General features: G+C 36.0%; 1 protein-coding gene across 1 annotated transcript in view; it reads left to right on the top strand.

The window, feature by feature from the left end:
• The window catches only part of TINAG (tubulointerstitial nephritis antigen), a gene marked incomplete at both ends in the record, with an annotated part of 77,689 nt that overhangs the window by 42,426 nt on the left and 13,892 nt on the right, over positions 1–21,371 (top strand). The window contains one exon of the mRNA XM_080934553.1: positions 361–484. Coding sequence (XP_080790679.1) covers positions 361–484 — 124 coding nt within the window. The remainder of the gene's footprint in view (positions 1–360; positions 485–21,371) is intronic.

Here is a 21,371-nt window from a genome sequence, read left to right as displayed (position 1 = left end):
GAAAACACAGAAACTAAGTGAGGAGCCAAGGAACATTTCATGAAACACAGGCTCTGGTTTTCAAAGAGTGAAATGCAGACTCAGCTCTTCAGAGTGGTAAGGATAAAATCCTGACAGAATATTCTTTTGCAGATGACTTTTTTAAAAAATACAATTCAACAAGAGAAGGTTTGAAAGGCATTTGAAATATAAAACCTATACATAAGTAATAATCTAAGTACCTGCAGTTAGTTTGTTTTTAAAGGAATAGAAGAAGTTTATGAGTAGCTATTAAGAGCAAAATTAGGTGTGATTTCTCACCTAGCTCTTTAAAGAGGCTTTTTAGTAACTGTGGTGTTTATCCTGTTGGGTTTATTTCAGCCATAATGCAAGTCCATGAAGATTTCTTCTATTATAAGTCAGGAATATACAGACATGTTGTCAGTACAAATGAAGAAACAGAAAAGTATAAAAAACTTCGGACACATGCAGTTAAACTCACTGGGTAAGGCAATTACTTTAAATTTGTGTGTGTGTGTGTGTGTGTGTGTGTGTGTGTGTGTGTGTGTGTGTGTGTGTGTGAATATGTATAAATGAGTTCAAGAGCAAGAGAAAATGACTATATATCATTGATTAATTTATTGATTGGTTGATTAACAATATTTGAGTATTCAGTCACACTTTTTTTGAGTCTGTATTTGATATTTCTGGTTGCTTGAAATAATTTGTCTTCATCTAGATATTCTCCATTTGCATTTTCATATTAACTTTAAAAATTTAATCTCATATATCTGTATTCTACTCTGACTAGCATTTCCCATTTTTTTTCTAGTTCATATCCTTCCCTATCTTGGGGTCCAACAGCTGTTCATATGTTATAATAAATATTTCATTCAACTTGACCTATAGTCAGCTGACCTTCTTTCAAATCTACATATGCAACCTTACTTAGTATAACTCCATAATAAGTCTTTACAACTACCTTTATAAACACACACTGCTGTAGTCAGAAATATTTACACAAAGAAATAAGATGAGCTTGTGAGAATGTCTTCAATAGTCTTAAATAAAGAAACTAACAGCCATTCCCTTGCATATAAGAGGCTGACAACTCAGTAGTTTCTTGGTCCTTGAGGCCAGGTTGTTTCTGCACACTGGTGTAGATCTACATTGGCCATGTCAACTCAGTGAGGACAAGAACTCACTAGTCATTCAGTTTTGTGGACTGAATGAGTGATTCAGCAGTTTCTGTCTGGCCCCTAAAGCTGGGAATGTTCTCGGAGACCTGATTCTCAGTCAGTGATGGAGTCTGGATGCTGGTTCTGCTATCAGCTATGGAAGCAGCAGGAGCAGCCACAGGTTGTACCAGTTCAGCAGTGTGCAGGACAGATGGGCAGGCCAGAGGGAAGATGATAACCTTCCTTCTATCATGGTCTCTTCTTTTAAACCAGGGCTGCTACTGAAGGTTCTGCCTATACTTGGATAGTCTTTCTGGATCAATAAGGCAAACAGGATGATTCTACAGTTCAGGTTCCATACTTAGCTAAGGTGATTTTAATTTATGGCCAACTGGCATTAAAACCAACCTCCATCATACCATCCACACTTCTTTGCCTAAATCACTGTATTATCCTGACAAAAAATAAAAAATAAAAATATTTGTGAAAACTATGTTAATTTTACTTTTATATCCTTTTATATCGATAAATTTCCATGAGATGTCTTATGCTACAAGCTAATCACTTTTTTTTAATTTTTAATTTTTTTTCTAATCACTTTTTAAATGCCTATTTTTTTTTCTTTTTTTTTTTTTTCCGTTTTTCAAGTTGTTCTGTCAAAATCATGGATGAACCTTCCTGCTCTTAAATGATAATCGTATGTGTGATATATCACTGACATGTCTGAAGTACTCAGAACACATTTCCTGGAGTCACATGTCACTTGCTGAATATAGTTTCTTTAATTTACAGATTGTAGACAGAAACCTGTGTCCTTCTTCCTAAGTTTCTCTTGTTTTATCATCTCCCTTACCCTCTTACATCTACCCAGAGAATCGCTGAGGAGTTTCCCATCCCTCTTCTTATGGTTAGACTTCATTTGAGTAAATACCCTTATTTTTCAGATCTCAGTTTTTAAGAGCAAAACATTTATTCTTTGTTTCTTTCTTTGCTTTATGTGGAGCCAAGCTGTCTTTGAACTCACTCTGTAGACCATGCTCTTCTCAAACTGAGATCTGCCTGCCTCTGCCTCCTAAGGACTGAGAAACCTTTATTCTTAACTTCTCAGTTTTCTAATGTTTTCACTCCAGTTCAAGAGTTGCCTGAACTCATTGTCCTCAGAACTTCCCCAAAGTCTTGTTTTATTCTTAAACTTACTTTATATTTTCTCATGCTTATCTACTGTTAACTTTCTAAAGCCTGCTTTTTCCGAGGTTATCAATTATTCCTACCTTGTTAAAACCACTGTCAGATTTCCCACTTGCCCATCCCTTCTTCCTGAAGTTCTCATGCTTGTTGCAGTTTGCCAGATTTCTTTACCCCCTCTTATTCTGGTTTTCAATGTTGTAGATGCCAAACTCTGGCCTGAGGTATTGCTCTATTTTTCTTACTTGTCTCACCTGTAAATTCAGTCCTCTCAAAACTCTTTCTTCCTTTCAGCACCAGATGCAAGCTAATATTAACTAAACAATATTCCCAAGTTTGACTTGTCTTCTGAACTCCGGATATGTAAATTCTGTGATCCAGCAACAACTCCCTATGCAGAACATGGACACTTCAAACTTAGCACCTGTGAAACTGTCACCCTCACTCTGCAGCAGGTCATTTTCTCATGGAGTCAATGAAAACTCTCCTCCCTCAATGTATTGTGAAAAAGCTTGTATTTATGTCTTATTCCTTTCCTCAAAGGCCAATTTGAGTATCCCATGGCATCCATCAACACTGTCTTCAAAGTCGACTCCTCTCTATCCTTTGTATTATCTCTGCCCAAATGTCCACTACTCTTATTTTGTATCCGGATAACTGAAAAATATTCCAGATAATTGTATTTTAAATATAGAAACCAGGGTTTCCCTGTAAAACATAGCTCAGATCTATTTGCTCATTTGCTTAGAACTAGTTGTCCATGATTTTTCTTCTTCTCTTGGAGGAAATCTAAAGGTCTTTACAATGATTTTTGCAAAGGACGGTATTGTCTACTACCCTAACACAGCTATCATCTTTCTGATGTCTAAATGTACTAACTTTGACTCTTCTTCCATCCAATGTGTTCTTCTACCAAATAACCAAGCCCCTGGTGTATATGCCTTCATCTAGTCTGCTCAAATTACCACATCAGTGTGGCTTCTCTGAATGGTCTATGGAATCTATTGATCTGTCTTCCACTGGTTCTCCTCCTCTTTATCTTTCACTCTGTTCCTATACAGTTTTATATAATTATAAATTTCTACTTAGTGTGTAATTTAATAATCTCTTCTCATTGATCATGTATTATCTAAATTGAAGCTTTTTGAAACCAGGTCTATTTGTACAATGTGTGCATGTTGTCAAATCATCTAATACAAGGTTAACTCATGATAATTGTTTAGCACATTTTACTATGGAAAAGTGACCTTTTAAGCTCCTGTTCTTAGCTAGTTTTCAGTTGTTACTATTAATATTTAAGTAGGGTAATTTTAAGTTTAAAAATAAGATAGGGAGAAAGTGGGAGAAAAAGCCAAGCCACTCATAAGCTTAGACTCAAGTTTGTGAACAATGGGCCCATGATCAAAGGATCCTTTCTTTTTCTTCTTCTTTCCTAGAGGCATCTCTGGTTCTGATCTCGGTTATGCACAAAGGCCCCATGAGTCTTCTAATACATCTCTTGCAGGTCTTTGATACCTTGCATGAGTTTTCAGGCATTACTCAGGATGGCTTCTGGGATTCTGGTAGCACAAATGGATTCTTTTGTGGTTTTGATTCTGATCTCCTATGGATAGTTTGGGAAGGAAATAGCATCTGCAAATGGTCTCACTGTTAAGATCTTGAGAAAAACTTTTCCAAAGTCTGACATAACTTTCAGCTGTGAATTTAAAATTCAGGTTTGCTGAGGACAGGGTTGAACTGAGTGTCACCCTTCAATTTCCAGTCTTACTTTAATATAGTGCGAAATGAGTCTTTCTGTTGTTCCTTAAAGTTGTGTTTTATATTATGACTGCTTCTTTCACCAAAGATAGAAAAATAAGGGATTGATGTTTAAATGGTTTCTTTCGTGTGTTTGTGTGTTTGTGTGTGTGTGTGTGTGTGTGTGTGTGTGTGTGTGAGATGTAGTGAATTTCACATAGTTAATGCATTATATAAATGGACACATCAGTGATTTCACAGTACATCATTGTGATTCAAGATTAACCCTAATTTAGTTCTGCCCCCCCATTCGTTTTAACTTTTATTTTGCTATTTTTTTGGTGTATGTGTCATTCATATCTATTTTTGTCTTTGTCTGGTGATATCCTTGGTCTTGAAAATCTTCCTTATAACACTTTATGTGGTAAATTATTTTTTTTTCTTTCTGAGCCTCCTGGTATATGGCAACTGCTCAATGTCTGTCTGCACTGTTTTAGTAGGCACACTATGTTATCCTCAATCTTATTACTAAGCAAGGTATGGTTGACAGAGATTCAGTGTGTTTCTGTTCCATCACTGCTGCTGTTTGCAATGCTGTGTCCACATTCAGAAGCTCCTGGAGTTTGAAACCTTTAAAAATGTGTGTTCTTTCTGTGACAATTAACAAAATTAACTTTGTTGGTAGAAATGTATCTATATTTTAACAAATGTTTTAGGGCATCTGGCTTTGTCTGGTGCCCCAGAGCCATAGATTTTAATTATTTTCTCTACCAGCAATTCCTTGTTTGATAATTACTACATTCAGGAGATAAGTGCATTAGTGACTTAGAAAGTAATCATGTATCTCAAGAAACTCAATGTCCCTTATCTGAAGAGCTCGATATACTTTTGTGAAGTACCTAACAAATTTATCTGAACAAACTGTTTGCTGTCCTTTGTGTAGAAGTCAAAGCTATTAGGTTTAATTTACTTGAACAAATGAGTTTGAGCTTATATTAAGTGCTTAGCACTAGGGAACAAAAGCCTGAATAATGTGTAGTCTCATTTCTTGGGAATTATGGTTAATTCTCAGTGTCATTTTTATTGGAGTAAGAAATTCCTCATAAATCAATGAGGTACACTTCTGGGTGTATCTGTAAGCATTTTTTCAGAGTGGGTCAACTGAGGTAAGTGTAGGATGTACCTTCAACGTGGTTTCTATTTTCAGACTGGAGACTGAGGGGGAAAGAGAATTGGAGTACCAGCCTTTTTCCAAGCTTTCTGACCACCAAGATGTGAGCAAGTTCTCCTAATGTCAGATGTGAGCTATTTTTGCTGCTATGCCTTGGATACCAAGAACTATACCTTCTCATTCTATAACTCAATATATAGCCTTCTTCCTTTAAGTTGCTTCTTGGTAGACATTTTCTATCAGCCATGGAAAAGGAGCTAACACAAAAAGTGAGGCACATACATTTATAAGGGACTCTATCAGAAGACAATAAAGCACTGGATAGTGAAGGGTATATATATAAATATAGAATGTTTCTTTTTTAACACTTTTACTCTTTCTCTTTTATTCCCCAGACTTCTTTTGATACTATTTGGGGATGGTATGCTGAATAAAAATACTGTATCTTTAAGCAGTGTTATTTCCTAAACCTCAAATTAGAAAATATCACTGCCAAAACTATGGAACCCTTTGGCTTCAAGATGGATCCTGGTTTTTAAAATGTTAAAACATGAAATCATTGCATTTAAGTAGCAAAAAAAAATTCTTTGAGATATTTCATTTCAGCCCATGCTCTCTGTTACAATCACACTGCCTTGTCATGGTTCATCCACATCCCTGAGATTTACTTGAAGTCCAAAACTGGCAATGCATTGCAAGAATGGAATTTATTTTGCAAATGCTTCTCAAGAATCACTGAGAGAATTGAGAAATTAAATGAAATAATTGAAATTCTAGATAATTATATAAAAAAGACAAAGTTTTACTCTCCCTCATTGTCATCTCTATAGAACACAGTTATATTGAAACTGTAGTCTACATATTTCCAAAGGAGAATAGTGCTTCAAGTTATTATTTGGTTATGTATAACGAATGTCTCATTTATCAAAATTTTCTGAACAAATTGTTAAGTACTGAGGCTTTGTCCATGGGTAAAACAGACAAAGACTCTGCTCCCCATCAAACCAAAAGTCTGATAATATCTACATAACTATTTAACAACTAAAATTGTGTTTTGTAAGGGTCAGAATATGGATACAGGAATCAGGAGCATGAGAAATTTATAAAAACTATAGCCAGCAAAAGGAATGACAAACTAAAGTGATGTGAAGCCTAGGAACAGAAAATTTAATAGTCAGAAAAAGGCAAAACGAAGAATTAGCAAAACAATTTCCTGAATGTTTGTGATTTATTGCTCTTTACATTAAATTGAGTTAATTTAAATTAAATTATCTATCCACAAATATTCCAAATATTAATGCTGGAAAAATGATTTAAAACTTTAGCGTATTTCCTTTAATCATTGTGAAGATATCTGTAAGATGAAAAACTCCAGATGAGGGATAGGAATGCAGCTAAGTGGCACAATGTTCACTTAGTAGATGTGAGGCCTCAGATTTGGTCTTTGACAACCCCACCCACTGCCCAATAAAGATAAATGACAGTGTGAGCAAGTGGGTGTATTGATCTTAGGACAGAAAACCAATAAAAGCTGAAGATGGATAGTATTAAAAATAATAAGAAAAGCACTGAAACTAAGGCATGAGAAATCCAGTGTCTGATGAACTAAAAAAGAAGAGCCCAGAGTGATGGAACAGAGAAGGCTGGCAGAGAGGTTTCTGGGGTAGAGGATAGCAGAGAGGCAAAGAAATATTAAGAGTGTTGAGAAATTTAGAAAGCTGAAGTGGGTTGGAATCCAAAGACCACATGAGCCTTGTTTGAATATTATGGTAACTCCATTGTGTCAGGACAGTAGATAAGGATACAACAAAATGCTTTAGTGTTTAGGGCAGTGATATCTTGAGGAAGGATGGTTCTTTTGTCTCTTTGGCATATAATTGTACATTATTTGTAGAAGAAAGAAAGGATTAGATATTATTGCCAATAATTTGAGGGAAATAAGAATTGTTGGACATAGGCTTTTAGATACTTAGGAAATAGAAGAGTTCAAGGTAACAAGAGGAATTGCCATTTGCTGGTCATGGTACCACCCTGTCCTCTTGTGTGCTCTTTGTACAATGGTGGGTCACTGCTGATGTTACAAACAGTACTGATGAGTTTGGAGATGGATACCATTAAAGAGTCAGAAAAGCTGTTTCCTCCGTTCACACCTAGAACTTTATGGAGACATAGATGACTAACACATTAATTAAAGCTGAGTTCACAGTGATCTCCAAGGAATCCAGGTGCTTAGTCACAGAGGTAAATCCCAAGAGCATCCTGACACCATGTAAAGATGGCTGGGATGCACTTTCATCAATCTCCAACTCACAGTTCACACCACAGTACTCTTGAGGACTGACACATATGAATCTTCCTATCTGTTTGAGATCATAATTAATACTGTGATTACACAGGGAGCAGACACACAAGAACACGCCGTGAGACTCTGATGAGTCTTTGTTGGTCAAAAACTTGTTCCAATATACAATCATGTGAAGACACAATTGACATCTATATTTGCCACTGCTAGACTGGATAAATAGGTACCCTATGGGAGATGTACATAAATTCGAGTAGTAACAACTCTTACTAAATTGAGAGGAGGAATGTGCTAACGTTTTACCAGCATGCTGTTCCTATCTTTATCTTTTAAAGTAGCACTTGAAAGATAAGTCTGAATTTTAGCCAATGTTATTTTTAAGCCTGGACAATACATTATATGTGAGTAGGAGTTTTAATTAGATTTTAATTTAAGATAGTTGGATGAATGTTTCTACTCTTATGATTTAATGAATGCATATAGATATATAATTGTAATAAGTAGTACAGATAGCATAGATTATTTAATGTGTGTGTTAAAATGACTCTCAAGTGCAAAATCCTTTTTTCTCTTACTTTTCTTTCTAATGGGTATGAGAAAATATACCTGATATGAAAATATAGTCTAATTCTTCTTGGAAAAACTTTGATCAGAGACAGATTTCTTTTGAAGTCTTGCATGATGTGTAACACACTGAAACCTACAAATAATTGTATAGTTTATAATGTTATTATATAGTACAATAGATCGTGTTTGCTGTTTGTGATCATTGCAATAATTTACTTTATCAACCTTAACATTCTTGGACTTTATAATTCGCAAGCCATCTCGCTAACTCAAGAAATAATGCAAGGGGCAACTTTTTAAAAATTTGAGCCTGCATCATGTAAGCTGGTGTCTGTCAGCAGACCTGTATTACACTCTATCAGTCTGTTATCTTCTTTTCACATGCAATTACTCATGGAAAAACATCAACGAAACCTTAATTTTTGTTTAAAAAACTGAGGTGTTCAAGAGCATTAATGAAATTAAAAAGGGGATAGCATTGATAGAAATTAGAATATATTATTATCTATTAACATTTTAAAGAGAAACAAAAGGTTATTTAATGCTTATTATGCTGAATACCCAAGAAACAACTCTCAGATATATGAAGCTCAAAAAGAAGCAAGGCCAAAATGTGGAAGCCTCGGTCCTTCTTAGAAAAAAAGAATAAGTGTATTGCATCCTCTCAGCCTGTGGTACACCTAGACCTTAAATAATTAATAACTCAAGACCTAAGAATGCAGCCTTGTGGCAATCCTTGGTATTTAAAAATCATTATGTTTAATCTTTACACACCAAGAAACTTTGACTATTTCCATGTTATGAATTGTTTCATACGTCCTTTATGCTGATTGTATCTAGTAAGTTATCAATGCATACTATCAAACCTTTAAAAAGAATCAAGTACTGACAAAAATATATTCATATAGTTTTATGCAAAAATGCTTTTAAAATCTGTACATTTATTTGTTTTATAAAATGAAGTTGCTTAATTAAAAAGAACACAATCCTCAACCTCATATTTATAGGAAATAAATTAATAAATCTAGTGTAGTGTAATAAAATACTGATCTCTTGTTTGAAAGTGTTCTGTAGTACAGTTATTATTAATAATTTTATTATTATAATAAAATAATAAATCTTATAAAATGTATTTATTAAAATACAATAGCCAATAAAATGAAAATAATAAAATAAATTATTAAATTTGCATTGATTTTCCATAAGACCTTTCAGTTCATAATAACCTTAGACTCAGGTGGAAGTTTCCTACTAAATCTTAGCTTTCTTCCTTTATGTGGCTTTCTCTCTTTGGTTATATAACACCTCATTTCATTTGCTGTGCATAGTTCTCGTTCTGTTTCCCACTTGTGTCTGTGTTATGAAAGTCAAACCTTCTTTTGTCCTACCGATAATACAAACAAAAACTCGAGAGAATGTTCTTGATTCCTACATTAAATATTTTCCAGGAATTAAAGTTTTCTGAAGTGTCTAGTTCCTGTTTCCTATACATTTCCCAAGGTCAAGGAAAAATATGTCCAGTCTCTCAAGATGGTAAACAAAAGTTCAGAGAGTCTTTTTGTCTCCACTTGGCATTTTCTTTGTCTCAGGATCTTTTCACACTCAAGTACTGCACTGACATTTGTGTGCTTGTGACCACCTGTTAGCTCTGTTGCCGGGCCTTGTTGCTACTAGTCCATTGTTGGTGCGCTGCTGAGACTGGTTATTCTCAGGGGCAGTCACTGTGTGTCATTACAATGAAACCTTCTCATCACAACCAATGGTCACACTTTCTTTATGAAGACTATGTTACCTCAAGTGTGATACTTCCCACATTACACATTTTTCTCTCCCTTGAGGGATTTTTTTTATCAATAATTAGAAGAGGCTCAGGAGAAACAGAAATTCAGGGAATGTGACCAAGAAAAGAAGCTGAAATAGATGTAGCAAAGAGTTTTTTGGGGCTTTGGTCATCCAAAGTCAAAGGGGGGTTTATTTTCAAAGCATTTTTATCAGAAACCTACATGACTTAAATTTTAAGAATTTGGCTACTCCTTGTGATGCATAGAGAATAAATTATGAATTTTGTTGCACCGACATGGGTGTGAATGCTCCACACCATGTGCAACTCCAGCTTCGGGATATCTGCCACCCTCTTCTGTCTTCAGCAGGCATCTACAATCTCATGCACAAGCATGCATATGCGCACACACACATACATACAGAAAAAAAATCTAAGAAGCAATAGTAGTAGTGTTGCTAGCTGTCAATATGTTTGGCGAGTATGAGGTATGATTTTGACAGAACCGATGGCTCATTGTGGTCTGCTGGATGTCCTGGGAATTGAAGACAGATGTGTCAACTGTGACTCCCAGTTTCTTCCAGGCTGCAAATATGTACTGTTAATTGTATTGAGGAGTTACAGAAGGGGAAGAGATGGGTGTACAAAAAGAAAAGCAAGTTTATTTTTAGTAGGCTGCTTAAGGGGAATTCTGGAGTGTCTAAAATTAAGATACAAACATTTATGTATATGTCAAAAATTTAAAGCTATAATTCTAAAACTCTAAAGCAGAAACTTTAACAATTATTAACACTTCAGGGAGGGAAATATGGGTAAGTTTGGAGGAAGACTAAAGAAAGAGGCAATTGTTATAATCTATAGTTTTCTAAAAAAAGCTTTTGAAGAGGCAAAATTGATTATATGAGCATGAAGAAAAGTTATTTTATTTTCTAATAAGAAGACAGACCATGATGCATCTTAAAAAAAAAATCACTGTGGACATTCCATCTATAGCCAGATTCCTGGAAGTAGAGAACTTCCCTCTGAACAGGAGCATCAGATAAGATTTCAATGACCCTGACTTTAAAGGGCAGGTGGAGAAATAGCCAAAGAAGGAGGAAGGAAGCTAGAACATTTCATGTCTGATAAATCTTAAAGCAAGAGGACTCTAAGAAAGGCAAATTGCTTCATAGTGTGAAATGTCACTTAGATGCTGGATGAATTACAAACTGAAAAACTGTCCAGTGGGACTGGAAGCTTGTGTCTTAAAAAACAAAATTTTAAAAATTAAAGTTGGTTCTTACTGAATCTTTTTATTTGCAAATTTGCAAATAACTTTAGTGACGATTATTTTATCTCCGTTTTTAAGTTCTAACAAATTATATTTCTTTCATGTGAATTTTCTTGGCTTTCATCTATTTTTATAGCTCATTATTGTGTTTGTGTGTGTGTGTGTGTGTCTGTGTGTCTGTGTGTCTGTGTGTTATGTGATATGCTAGAATGGAGATAGTTAAGAGTCTGAAAGTAGGGCTGGAAAGGTGTTTCAGTGATAAGGATTTTTTCCTATCTGTTTTTGCAGTAGACTGGCACTCTCTGTCTCAGGCACCCATTTTGGGGGCTAATAACCCCCTGCAACTACAGCTCTAGGGATTTTGACACCCTATCCTGACATGTGTAGATGTCTACATTAATAAAGAGACACATAATTTTAAAAGTAAAATCAGTGTGGAAAGATGGTTCAATGCTTAAGAGTTCTTGCTTCTCTTCCAGAGGACCAAGGCTTGGGTCCCAGCATCCATATCAGACAGCTCATAACCATCTGTGCCTCCAGATTCAGGAGATCTGAGGCCTCTGGGCCCAGAGAATGCCAGCACTTTGATGCACACATGCTCACATATATACCTAGTTATGGCTTAAAATAATAAATAAATCTTTTAAAATATGAAAGCAAAGTTACTGACTTTCCAAAGTATTTGAACATGGCATAAAAGTAGTAAAATGTTGTCATTTATTTCATTTAGAGCCTCCCCAGTTTATCTGAATCCACTAAATTTTATTGAGAAACAGCTGTGTAAAAAAGCCTTCAGTTAAGTACAAAAGATACTGAGATGAGTAACACGCACTGTGTCAATAAATGAAAGGAAATGAATAGTCTCACTGGTTTGATGTAGATCTGTCACTGCAGGAACCCATTGGGAGGTCCCCCACGGCTGCTGGCTTTCAAAGAGTTTCACTTAGCATGTACAGGAAGTGCTCTGAAGACCATGAAACTAATCAATGGCTTTTCTTTACTTCTGCTTTTAGTACTGATAGACTCCTGTTGTCTCTTTTGTCAGGATCAAATCTAAGTGACAAGTCCACACCTCCCTTGCTCTCTTCTCAGACTTTGTCTCTAACTGATTTGACATACCAACCTCTTATCAGGTCTGCCCCCCCCCACTATAACTACTGTTGATGTGATCTGCCTTTTACAAAGAGTATATAAAGCAACAACCTCAAGGGAAAAAATCTTATTATTATTATTTTAATTAGACAAATGAATGATAGGAGGACTGTTATGAAAGGACTCTGAGAAAAACCATGTTGGTGTTCATAAAAATGTAATTTATAAAATGTCTGTGCACACATGTACGTGTATGTATATGTGTGTGTGCATGTGCATGTAGATGTATGAATGTTTGTGTGTAAGTGTGTATACAAGTGTGTGAATATGTATGTGCATGTGTGTAGGTGTATGACTATGTAAATATGTGTACATATGTAGAAGTGAATGAGTGTATGTGTGTATGTGGGTAGGAGTGTGTGGGTGATTTTTTTGGTATCATGTAAAGGACAGGATTAACGATGATTATGATGAAGCTTTTCTGATTTAAAACTCAAGAAAATGGACCGTGCTGCTTGATGGAAGCTTTGTATGTGACTATGTTGAGGATAAATTTAGGTAATTATTCTCCCGATCCTCAGCAAATCTTCAGGTGAATTATATTTCCCGAGGAATGAACTCCTAGCCAGGTGATTGATAGGTTAGCACAATTAACTCTTATGAGTGGAGACAACACTATGTGGTCTTCTACTCTTTGCAGATTACTATATCCCTCTCTTTTAACCAGAAGGAAGCAGTTATACTTCTGTGTATTTAGGAAGCCCTGAGATCTCTACCTTTTCATATGTCTAAAGGGATAATATTTATACATATGGAATGCATATAAGTCAGATCTATGAATAAACAAGCCAGAAGGTTTAGTTAAGAAAATGTGTTGTTATGGCAACTTACAATTTGTTCTTTGCACAGAAAATTTTATTTTGTCACTGACTATCTCAATAAGAACAAGGAAAAATTCTGCTCAACTTTATACTGTAACAACAACAACAAAAGAAAATGCACAAACCCCACCAAAACTTGTAGAGAATAAGTGAATACTATTTGCTACATTGGTTACAAATTTGATTCATTCTGTCTTGTAAAATATACACACTAAGTATTCTTCCTATCTGGCTCTTCTTTGTAACAACTCCATCATTACATTCAAGGATACAAGAACCAGGACTCTAAGAAGTAACTAGATGAACTTTTATTAGAACACACTTATGATGGCCCACGTGCTTTCTCTGCCCCACAAGTTTTGTTAATCATTAACAATTCACCATCAGTAACTACCCTGTTAATCCTATATGTGTCCACAATCGTCTTTCCCTCAAACTTTCATAATTTTGTATAAATATATGAAGGACAGCTCTCTACCTTATCTCAAGTTTGTCTATGGTTTACCCTCTCATTTCTCCTTATGATCTTCTATAAATTATTCAAGACTTAATATGCTTTCATAACTTAGCCCAGCAAGTAATGATTCCATCCTTTCTCCCTTAAGGTCCTAGTTTTCATTACTTATGTTATTAATTTCTTCTCAGATATTCATAACAACTTAGACACTTAGGTTCATGCTTTGAAATGTTAGTTTATCTTTTCAGGCTTCATTTTTATTATCTGCGAGCTAAATATCTTGGTCTGCATAGACACTGATGCAATAAAGCAACTGTGATTGTATCAGTTTAGGAAGGAACAGGTCTATTTTATCTCAGAGTTGTACTGCATCATCCAGGGAAGGCAGGGCAGGAATTCAAGGCAGGAATTTGGCAATGGGAACTGATGCAGAGGTTTAGAGGAGTGCTGCCTAGTTATTTCTTCTTTATGGCTTTCTCAGCCTGCTTTCTTACAGCAATGAAAACCACCAGCCAAGTGGGTAAAACCAGCACCTGTGTATGAACCTATGCCCATTAATCATCAATTAAAAGAATGCACCATGAGCTTGCCCACAACATGACCTTATGAGGGAATTTTCTCAATTGAAGTTTCTGTCTTTGAGATGCTGATAGCTTGTGTCAAGTTAACATGGAACTAGCCAGCACATGAAGATATCAGATTAAAATCAGATGCATCTTGTGGGATCTTTTATCTAGCATCAGTAGACAGACAGCATTTAAACCAATTATATTTAGAAAAACAGACATCTAGCAAGAAGAGGCTGTGAGCAACAAGTGCCCAACCCTTTGTGTAGACTGTAGTCTCCAAGTCTACTAGTGCTAAGAAAATGTAAAGAGTAATTTCTATTCTTAACACTAAAGGACTAACATTTTTATTAAACTATCTTGTTATAACCAGTTACTCTGGTTAATTGCCATCGGTAGGGGTAGATGACTTGAGACATTGCTTCTCCTTCCTCTGTATATTTATTATGATTGTGTGCACTTAATATATAGTCTCTCCATATGTCAGCTGAAAAGAGGCAGCTCTCTCAGATACACAAGACTTCATTAACCAGGTTTAACTCTCTAGCCATCTTCCTATGCTTCTTGCTGCCGTCTGGTTTATATTTGATAGTATATTCATTTTCCTTTCCTTCTTGATATATAGTAGGGTAAGAAAGATATATGAAACAGTTTATTGAAAAATTAGCTTTCAGAAATTTCCATCTGTTTCTCAAGTCTATGACAAAATTGAAGCCATTTGGTAAAATATACCAATGAAACTAATATGAGAGTTAGTGAAAAGTAGCTCAAGTTCTGTTTTCTTGAAGAAGAAAATGGACTGAGATGCAGAAGTAGCTTCATTTCACTCTTCTCTCCCACAATCCATTTTCTTTTGACAATACCTTTGAGGAAGTGGCAAGAGACACTTGCTGCAGGCCTCCTGATATACTCTACAGAACTACGTGCAGTAGGTGTGAACAGCTTTACAAGTGAGCCTCCTAGAAAATTCTAGCATAATATTTATGGGGAAACAAAAGTCAATGTGCCTTTGCCTGATTCTCACTGCAATTAGTTTCCAAGTCTTTATGTCAAAGGCATTAAAGTTCTAAGTGAAAGTCTCAAGTCTAAATGCAAATTCTGTAATGTATTTTTATGTCATTGTAAGTTACTCAAAGTCTATCTGAAAATCTCTTCATGCTTTGAAACTGGCTTTCATTTTCTAACAGGAATGATTGTTTTTTTTTTTACATGAACAGCAATATTTCCTGCTGAAGTGAGTGGTGCTTCATAGAAAATGGTTTTGGGTTCACCATTTGTGAACTTCGTTTTCCTCCATCTTGATCTCTTCTCACTAGTGCTGAATAAGTCTGCTTAAAAAAACATAAATTTGAATTCTCATTGTTAGCCTTTTGGGGACATCCCAGGGTCCCAGAAGTAGCAAATCTTGGGAAATATTCTGACATCTATTTTTTTGTTGTTGTTGGACGATTCTTTTACAAAACAGATCTACAACAAATAAAATAAGCTGGAGTCGGGATCATGAAATCTCAGCATGGAAGGACATGTTAATGTTCATGGTTCATTCTGCTGCCAAAGACCATGTCTCAGTCTGTGGCCTGTGTTACCACCACAGGCCAGGTAGATGTCTGTGGCCTATTCTGCATCCTGAAGTTATGGGCCAGCACTGATCTGTAACTACAGCTCCTGTAAATTATTGTCCTTTTTAGATCTGCGAGGACACCGTACCCACACATCTCTTAACATTTCCTGTGCTTCACATAACCTAAAAATGTAAAATAAACCTTGTGTCTTAAGAAGAACTATCAGCCACCAATATAGATACCAAAAGAAGACGTCTTAACTCTATCATTGAGTTATTAGATAGTGATAAAATAGCCCATCACTTGGAAGACATAACTGTGTAATGTAAGGTGCTTCACAGGTAAGACCTATGGCATGTGACTGTCAATTTAGCCTTGAAATCCCTTTGTGGATCTTGTCTTTCATCCCACCCTTTCAGCTCATTCAAATAAATAAATGAATTCTATCACTTTATCTTCTGTTTATGTTCTTATCCCCATCGCCAATATCCTTCACAAGCACAACAAATACTCATAGTTACCAATTTGATAGTTACTCTTTAGTGTTATAAGAATAAGCAATATTGCCTTTTATCAGAATTTTGTTATTGTCCTGCTTTTCCTACCAGATTTATGTTTTCTACCAGTCTCCTTCCCCCTGGAAACTAGTTCCCATGGTAGCATGAGAGCTGTCATTTTTAAGAACTATGTAGATTACACCATGTTACATCTATGACACCTTGTCACTTACCTTGTGAATGCCCATGTTTGTAGACATAAACACTGTAGACAGCCTGTGTCAAGACTGGCTTTACTAACCTCCTTTCCTGACACTTCTACTCTCTGTGGAAAAATTGTTCCAGAGTGAGCTGCAGTGGGGTTCAATCATCACCCCTAGAATGAGCTCAGATGGGGGTCAAGTGCTGCTCTCACAGCGGACGCAGATGGAGATCAAGTACTAGTCTTATATTAGGCTAAGCTGAACTTCAAGTACGATTCCTACAATAGGTAGAGATGGAATTTCAGACCCCTATATCTTTTCACATTTACTATTTGTGCTTCAACTTCTATACTCTGATTGCAATCTGAAGACTTTAAGCTGAGTTCTAGGAAGAAAGTTGTCATTACCCTCAGAGGACAATTTATTTTTCACCCAAAGTTTGTAGAAATTTACAAAACATGTTACTATAAAAGATTACAAGTAGAATTGTAAGTACTCATACATGTTTTTACTTTCCCCACTATCAAACTTTACTTGAATGTCAGCTACATTCAAAAAATATTTATTGGTTATTTTGTTTATTTATATTTCAAATGTTATTCACCTTCCTGATTTCCCCTCTGAAATCCTCATTTGCAACCCCCCCTACCTACCTCTACAAGGGTGCTCCTCTATCCACCAACCCACTCCCACCCTAATCCCCTAGCATTCTCCTATGCTGGGACATCAGGCCTTCACAGGAATCAGGTCTTCCCCCTCCAGTTGATGCCAAAAAGGCTGTCCTCCTCTACATATTCATCTGGAAAGCTGAGTGTCTCCATGTGTATTATGTGTTAGGTGGTTTAATCTCTGGGAGCTCTGGGGGTCTGGTTGATTGATATTGTAGTTCTTTTTTTTAAAACAACTTTATTTTACAAAACGAAGATAAATTTACAGATTTTAAGCATTTTTTGCTTAAAATTATACATTTTTGTCAGTACTTTTTTCAGATTTTAACATAATTTTTACATAAAACTATATGAATATATTTTTTAGTCAGTACTTGATTTTTTTTAAGGTTTGATAGTATGCATTGAAAACTTAATAGTTACAATGAGCATAAAGTACATGTAAAACAAAATGTAACATGGAAATAGTTAAAGTTTTCTTGTTTTGTAAATATTTTTTTTGTTTAGTTTTGTTTTCTTTATTTCTTGGACTCCATACAGTCTGTGAGTTGTTTCTGGGGGAGTGCAAGCCTCTGGGTTTAGCATTCCACTATCAGTGACTGCATATTATGTCTGTTCTTTTGTGACTGGGTTATCTCACTCAGGATGATATTCTCTAGATGCAGCCATTTTCTTAAGAATTTGGTTAAGTCATTGTTTCTGGTGGCTGAGTAGTATTCCATTTTGTATATGTACCACAATTTTTGTATCCATTTATCATCTGAAGGTTCCTTCCAGCTTCTGGCTATTATGAATAGAGCAGCTATGAACATTGTGGTGCACATATCTTTGTTGTGTATTAAAGTGTCTCTGGGGTATATGCCCAGAAGTGGAATAGCTGGGTCTTCAGGTAGTACTATAGCCAATTTACTGAGATATCGCCAGACAGATTTCCAGAGTGGTTGTATTAGCTTGCAACCGCACAAACAGTGGAGAAGTGTTCCTCTTTCTCCTCAGCCTCACCAGCATCTGCTGTCATATGAGTTTTGGATCTTGGCCAATCTGACTGGTGTGAGGTGGAATCTCAGGGTTGTTTTGATTTTCATTTCCCTGATGGCTAAGGATGTCGAGCACTTCCTCAGGTGTTTCTCAACCATTCGGTGTTCCTCAACTGAAAACGTTTTTTTAGCTCTGTACCAAATTTTTTAATAGGGTTATTTGATTCTCTGGTGTCTAGCTTTTTGAGTTACTTGTACACCTTGGATATTAGGCCTCTATCTGATGTGGTGTTGGTAAAGATCTTTCCCCATTCTGTTGGTTGCTGTTTTGTTTTCTTGAAGATGTCTTTAGCCTTACAGAAACTTTGCAATCTCATTAAGTCCCTTTTGTTAATCTTTGACCTTAGAGCTTGAGCCATTGGTGTTTTGTTCAGGACATTTTCTCCTGTACCTATGTGTTCTAAGGTTTTACCTACTTTCTCATCTAATAGTTTCAGTGTATCTGGTTTAATGTGGAGATCTTTGATCCACTTACACTTGAGCTTTGTACAAGGAGATAAGAAAGGGTCTGTTTTCATTCTTTTGCATGCTGAGTGCCAGTTGGACCAGCACCATTTGTTGAATAGGCTGTCCTTTTTCCATTGAATGTTTACTGTTTCTTTGTCAAAAATCAGGTGACCATATACATGAGGGCTCAATTCTGGATCTTCTATTCTATTCCATTGACCCACATGCCTATTTCTCTACCAGTATCATGCAGTTTTCAGCACAATTGCCTTGTAATATAGCTTGAGGTCAGGGATAGTGATTCCCACAGATGTTTTCTTGTTGTTGAGGATGGATTTCACTATTCTAGGTTTTTTGTTATTCCATATGAAATTGCACATTGATCTTTCCAATTCCATGAAGAACTGGGTTGGAATTTTGATGGGGATTGCATTGAATCTGTAGATTGCTTTTGGTAGGATGGCTATTTTTAAGATGTTGATTTTTCCAATCCATGAGCATTGGAGGTCTTTCCATTTTCTGAGATCATCCTCAATTTCTTTCTTTAGAGGTTTGAAGTTCTTGTCATACAAGTCCTTCACTTGCTTAGTTAGAGTCACACCAAGGTATTTCATAATTTTTGTAACAATTGTGAAGGGTACGTTTTCCCTAATTTCTTTCTCCACATTTTTGTCCTTTGGGTACAGGAAGGCTACTGATTTGTTTGAGTTAATTTTGTATCCCGCCACTTTGCTGAACTTGTATATCAGCTGTAGGAGTTCCCTGGTGGAATTTTTGGGGTCACTCAAGTACACTATCATTTCATCGGCAAAGAGTGATGTTTTTATCTCTTCCTTTCCGATTTGCATCCCCTTGATCTCCTTTTGCTGTCTAATTGCTCCAGCCAGGACTTCCAGTACTAAGTTGAATAGGTAGGGGGAGAGTGGGCAGTCTTGTTGAGTCCCTGATTTTAGTGGGATTGCTTCAAGTTTCTTGCCATTAAGTTTGATGTTGGCTGTTGGTTTGCTGTATATTGCTTTTATTATGTTTAAGTACGGGCCTTGGATTCCTGTTCTTTCCAGGACTGTTAACATGAAGGGGTGTTGGATTTTGTCGAATGCTTTCTCAGCGTCTTGTGATATGACCATGTGATTTTGGTCTTTGAGTTTGTTTATATGGTGGATTACGTTGATGGATTTCCTAATGTTAAACCATCCCTAAATCTCAGGGATGAAGCCTACTTGGTCATGGTGAATGATTGTTTTGATGTGTTCTTGGATTTGGTTTGCAAAGATTTTGTTGAGTATTTTTGCATCAATGTTCATAAGTGAGATTGGTCTGAAGTTCTCTTTCCTTGTAGGGTCTTTGTGTGGTTTAGGTACGAGGGATATTGTAGCCCCAAAAAATGTGTTGGGTAATATTTTATCTGATTCTATCTTTTGGAATAGTTTGGCGAGTATTGGTGTATATCCTCAATAAAGGTCTGATAAAATTCTGCACTGAACCCGTCTGGACCTGGGCTTTTTTTGGTTGGGAGGCTTTTGATGACTTCTTCTATTTCTTTAGGTGTTATAGGATTATTTAGATGGTTTACTTGGTCTTGGTTTAACTTTGGGACCTTGTATATGTCTAGGAATTCATCCATTTTCTCTAGATTTTCCAATTTTGTGGAGTATAAGTTTTTGTAGTAGGATCTGATGATTTCTTGAATTTCCTCAGTTTCAGTTGTTATGTCCCCACTTTCCTTTCTGATTTTGTTAATTTGGATACTCTCTCTTTCCCCTCTAGTTAGTCTGGCTAGGGGTTTATCAATCTTGTTGATTTTCTCAAAGAACCAACTCTTGGTTTTGTTGATTTTTTTCAATGGTTCTTTTTGTTTCTATTTGGTTTATTTCTGCCCTAATTTTGATTATTTCTTGCCGTCTACTTTTTTTGGGTATATCTGCTTTCTTTTATTCTAGGGCTTTTAGCCTTGCTGTCAGGTTGCTGATGTGAGCTCTCTCCAGTTTCTTATTGGAAGCACTTAGGGCTATGAGTTTTCCTCTCAATACTGCTTTCATTGCATCCCATAGGTTTGGGTATGTTGTGTTTTCATTTTCGTTGAATTTTAGAAAATCCTTAATTTCTTTCTTTATTTTTCTTTGACCCTGCTATCCTTTAACAGAGCATTGTTTAGTTTCCATGTGTATGTGGGCTTTTTGTTGTCTTTGTTGTTGTTAAAGACCAGCTGTAGACCATGGTGATCTGAGAGGATGCATGGGAGTATTTCAATCTTCTTATATCGATGGAGGCTCATTCTGTGTCCAATTATGTGGTCACTTTTCGAGAAGGTGCCATGGGGTGTTGAGAAGAAGGTGTATTCTTTTACTTTGGGATAGTATGTTCTGTATATATCTATTAATTCTAGTTGGTTCAAAGTCTCTGCTAGTTTTGCAGTGTCCTTGTTCAGTTTCTGTTTCCCTGATCTGTCCATTGGTGAGAGTGGGGTGTTAAAGTCTCCCACTATTATTGTGTGGGGTGAAATGTATTTTTTGAGCTATAGTAGGGTTTCTTTTATGAATGTGGGTAATTTTTTATTTGGAGTATATATGTTAAGGATTGAGAGTTCCTCCTGACAGATTTCCTCGGTAATGAGTAAAAAGTGTCCTTCCTTATTTTTTTTGATAACTTTTGGTTGGAAATTTACTTTATTCGATATTAGAATAGCCACTCCAGCTTGCTTCTTGGAGCTGTTTGCTTGGAAGTTTTTTTTCCCACCCTTTTACTCTGAGATAGTTTCTGTCTCTGTCTCTGAGATGAGTTTCCTGTATGCA

The sequence above is a fragment of the Micromys minutus genome, assembly GCF_963924665.1.
Source record: "Micromys minutus genome assembly, chromosome: 21".
Classification (NCBI taxonomy): domain Eukaryota; kingdom Metazoa; phylum Chordata; class Mammalia; order Rodentia; family Muridae; genus Micromys; species Micromys minutus.
Note: the sequence above shows the minus strand (reverse complement) of the source record. Positions and strands in the feature narration are given on the sequence as shown.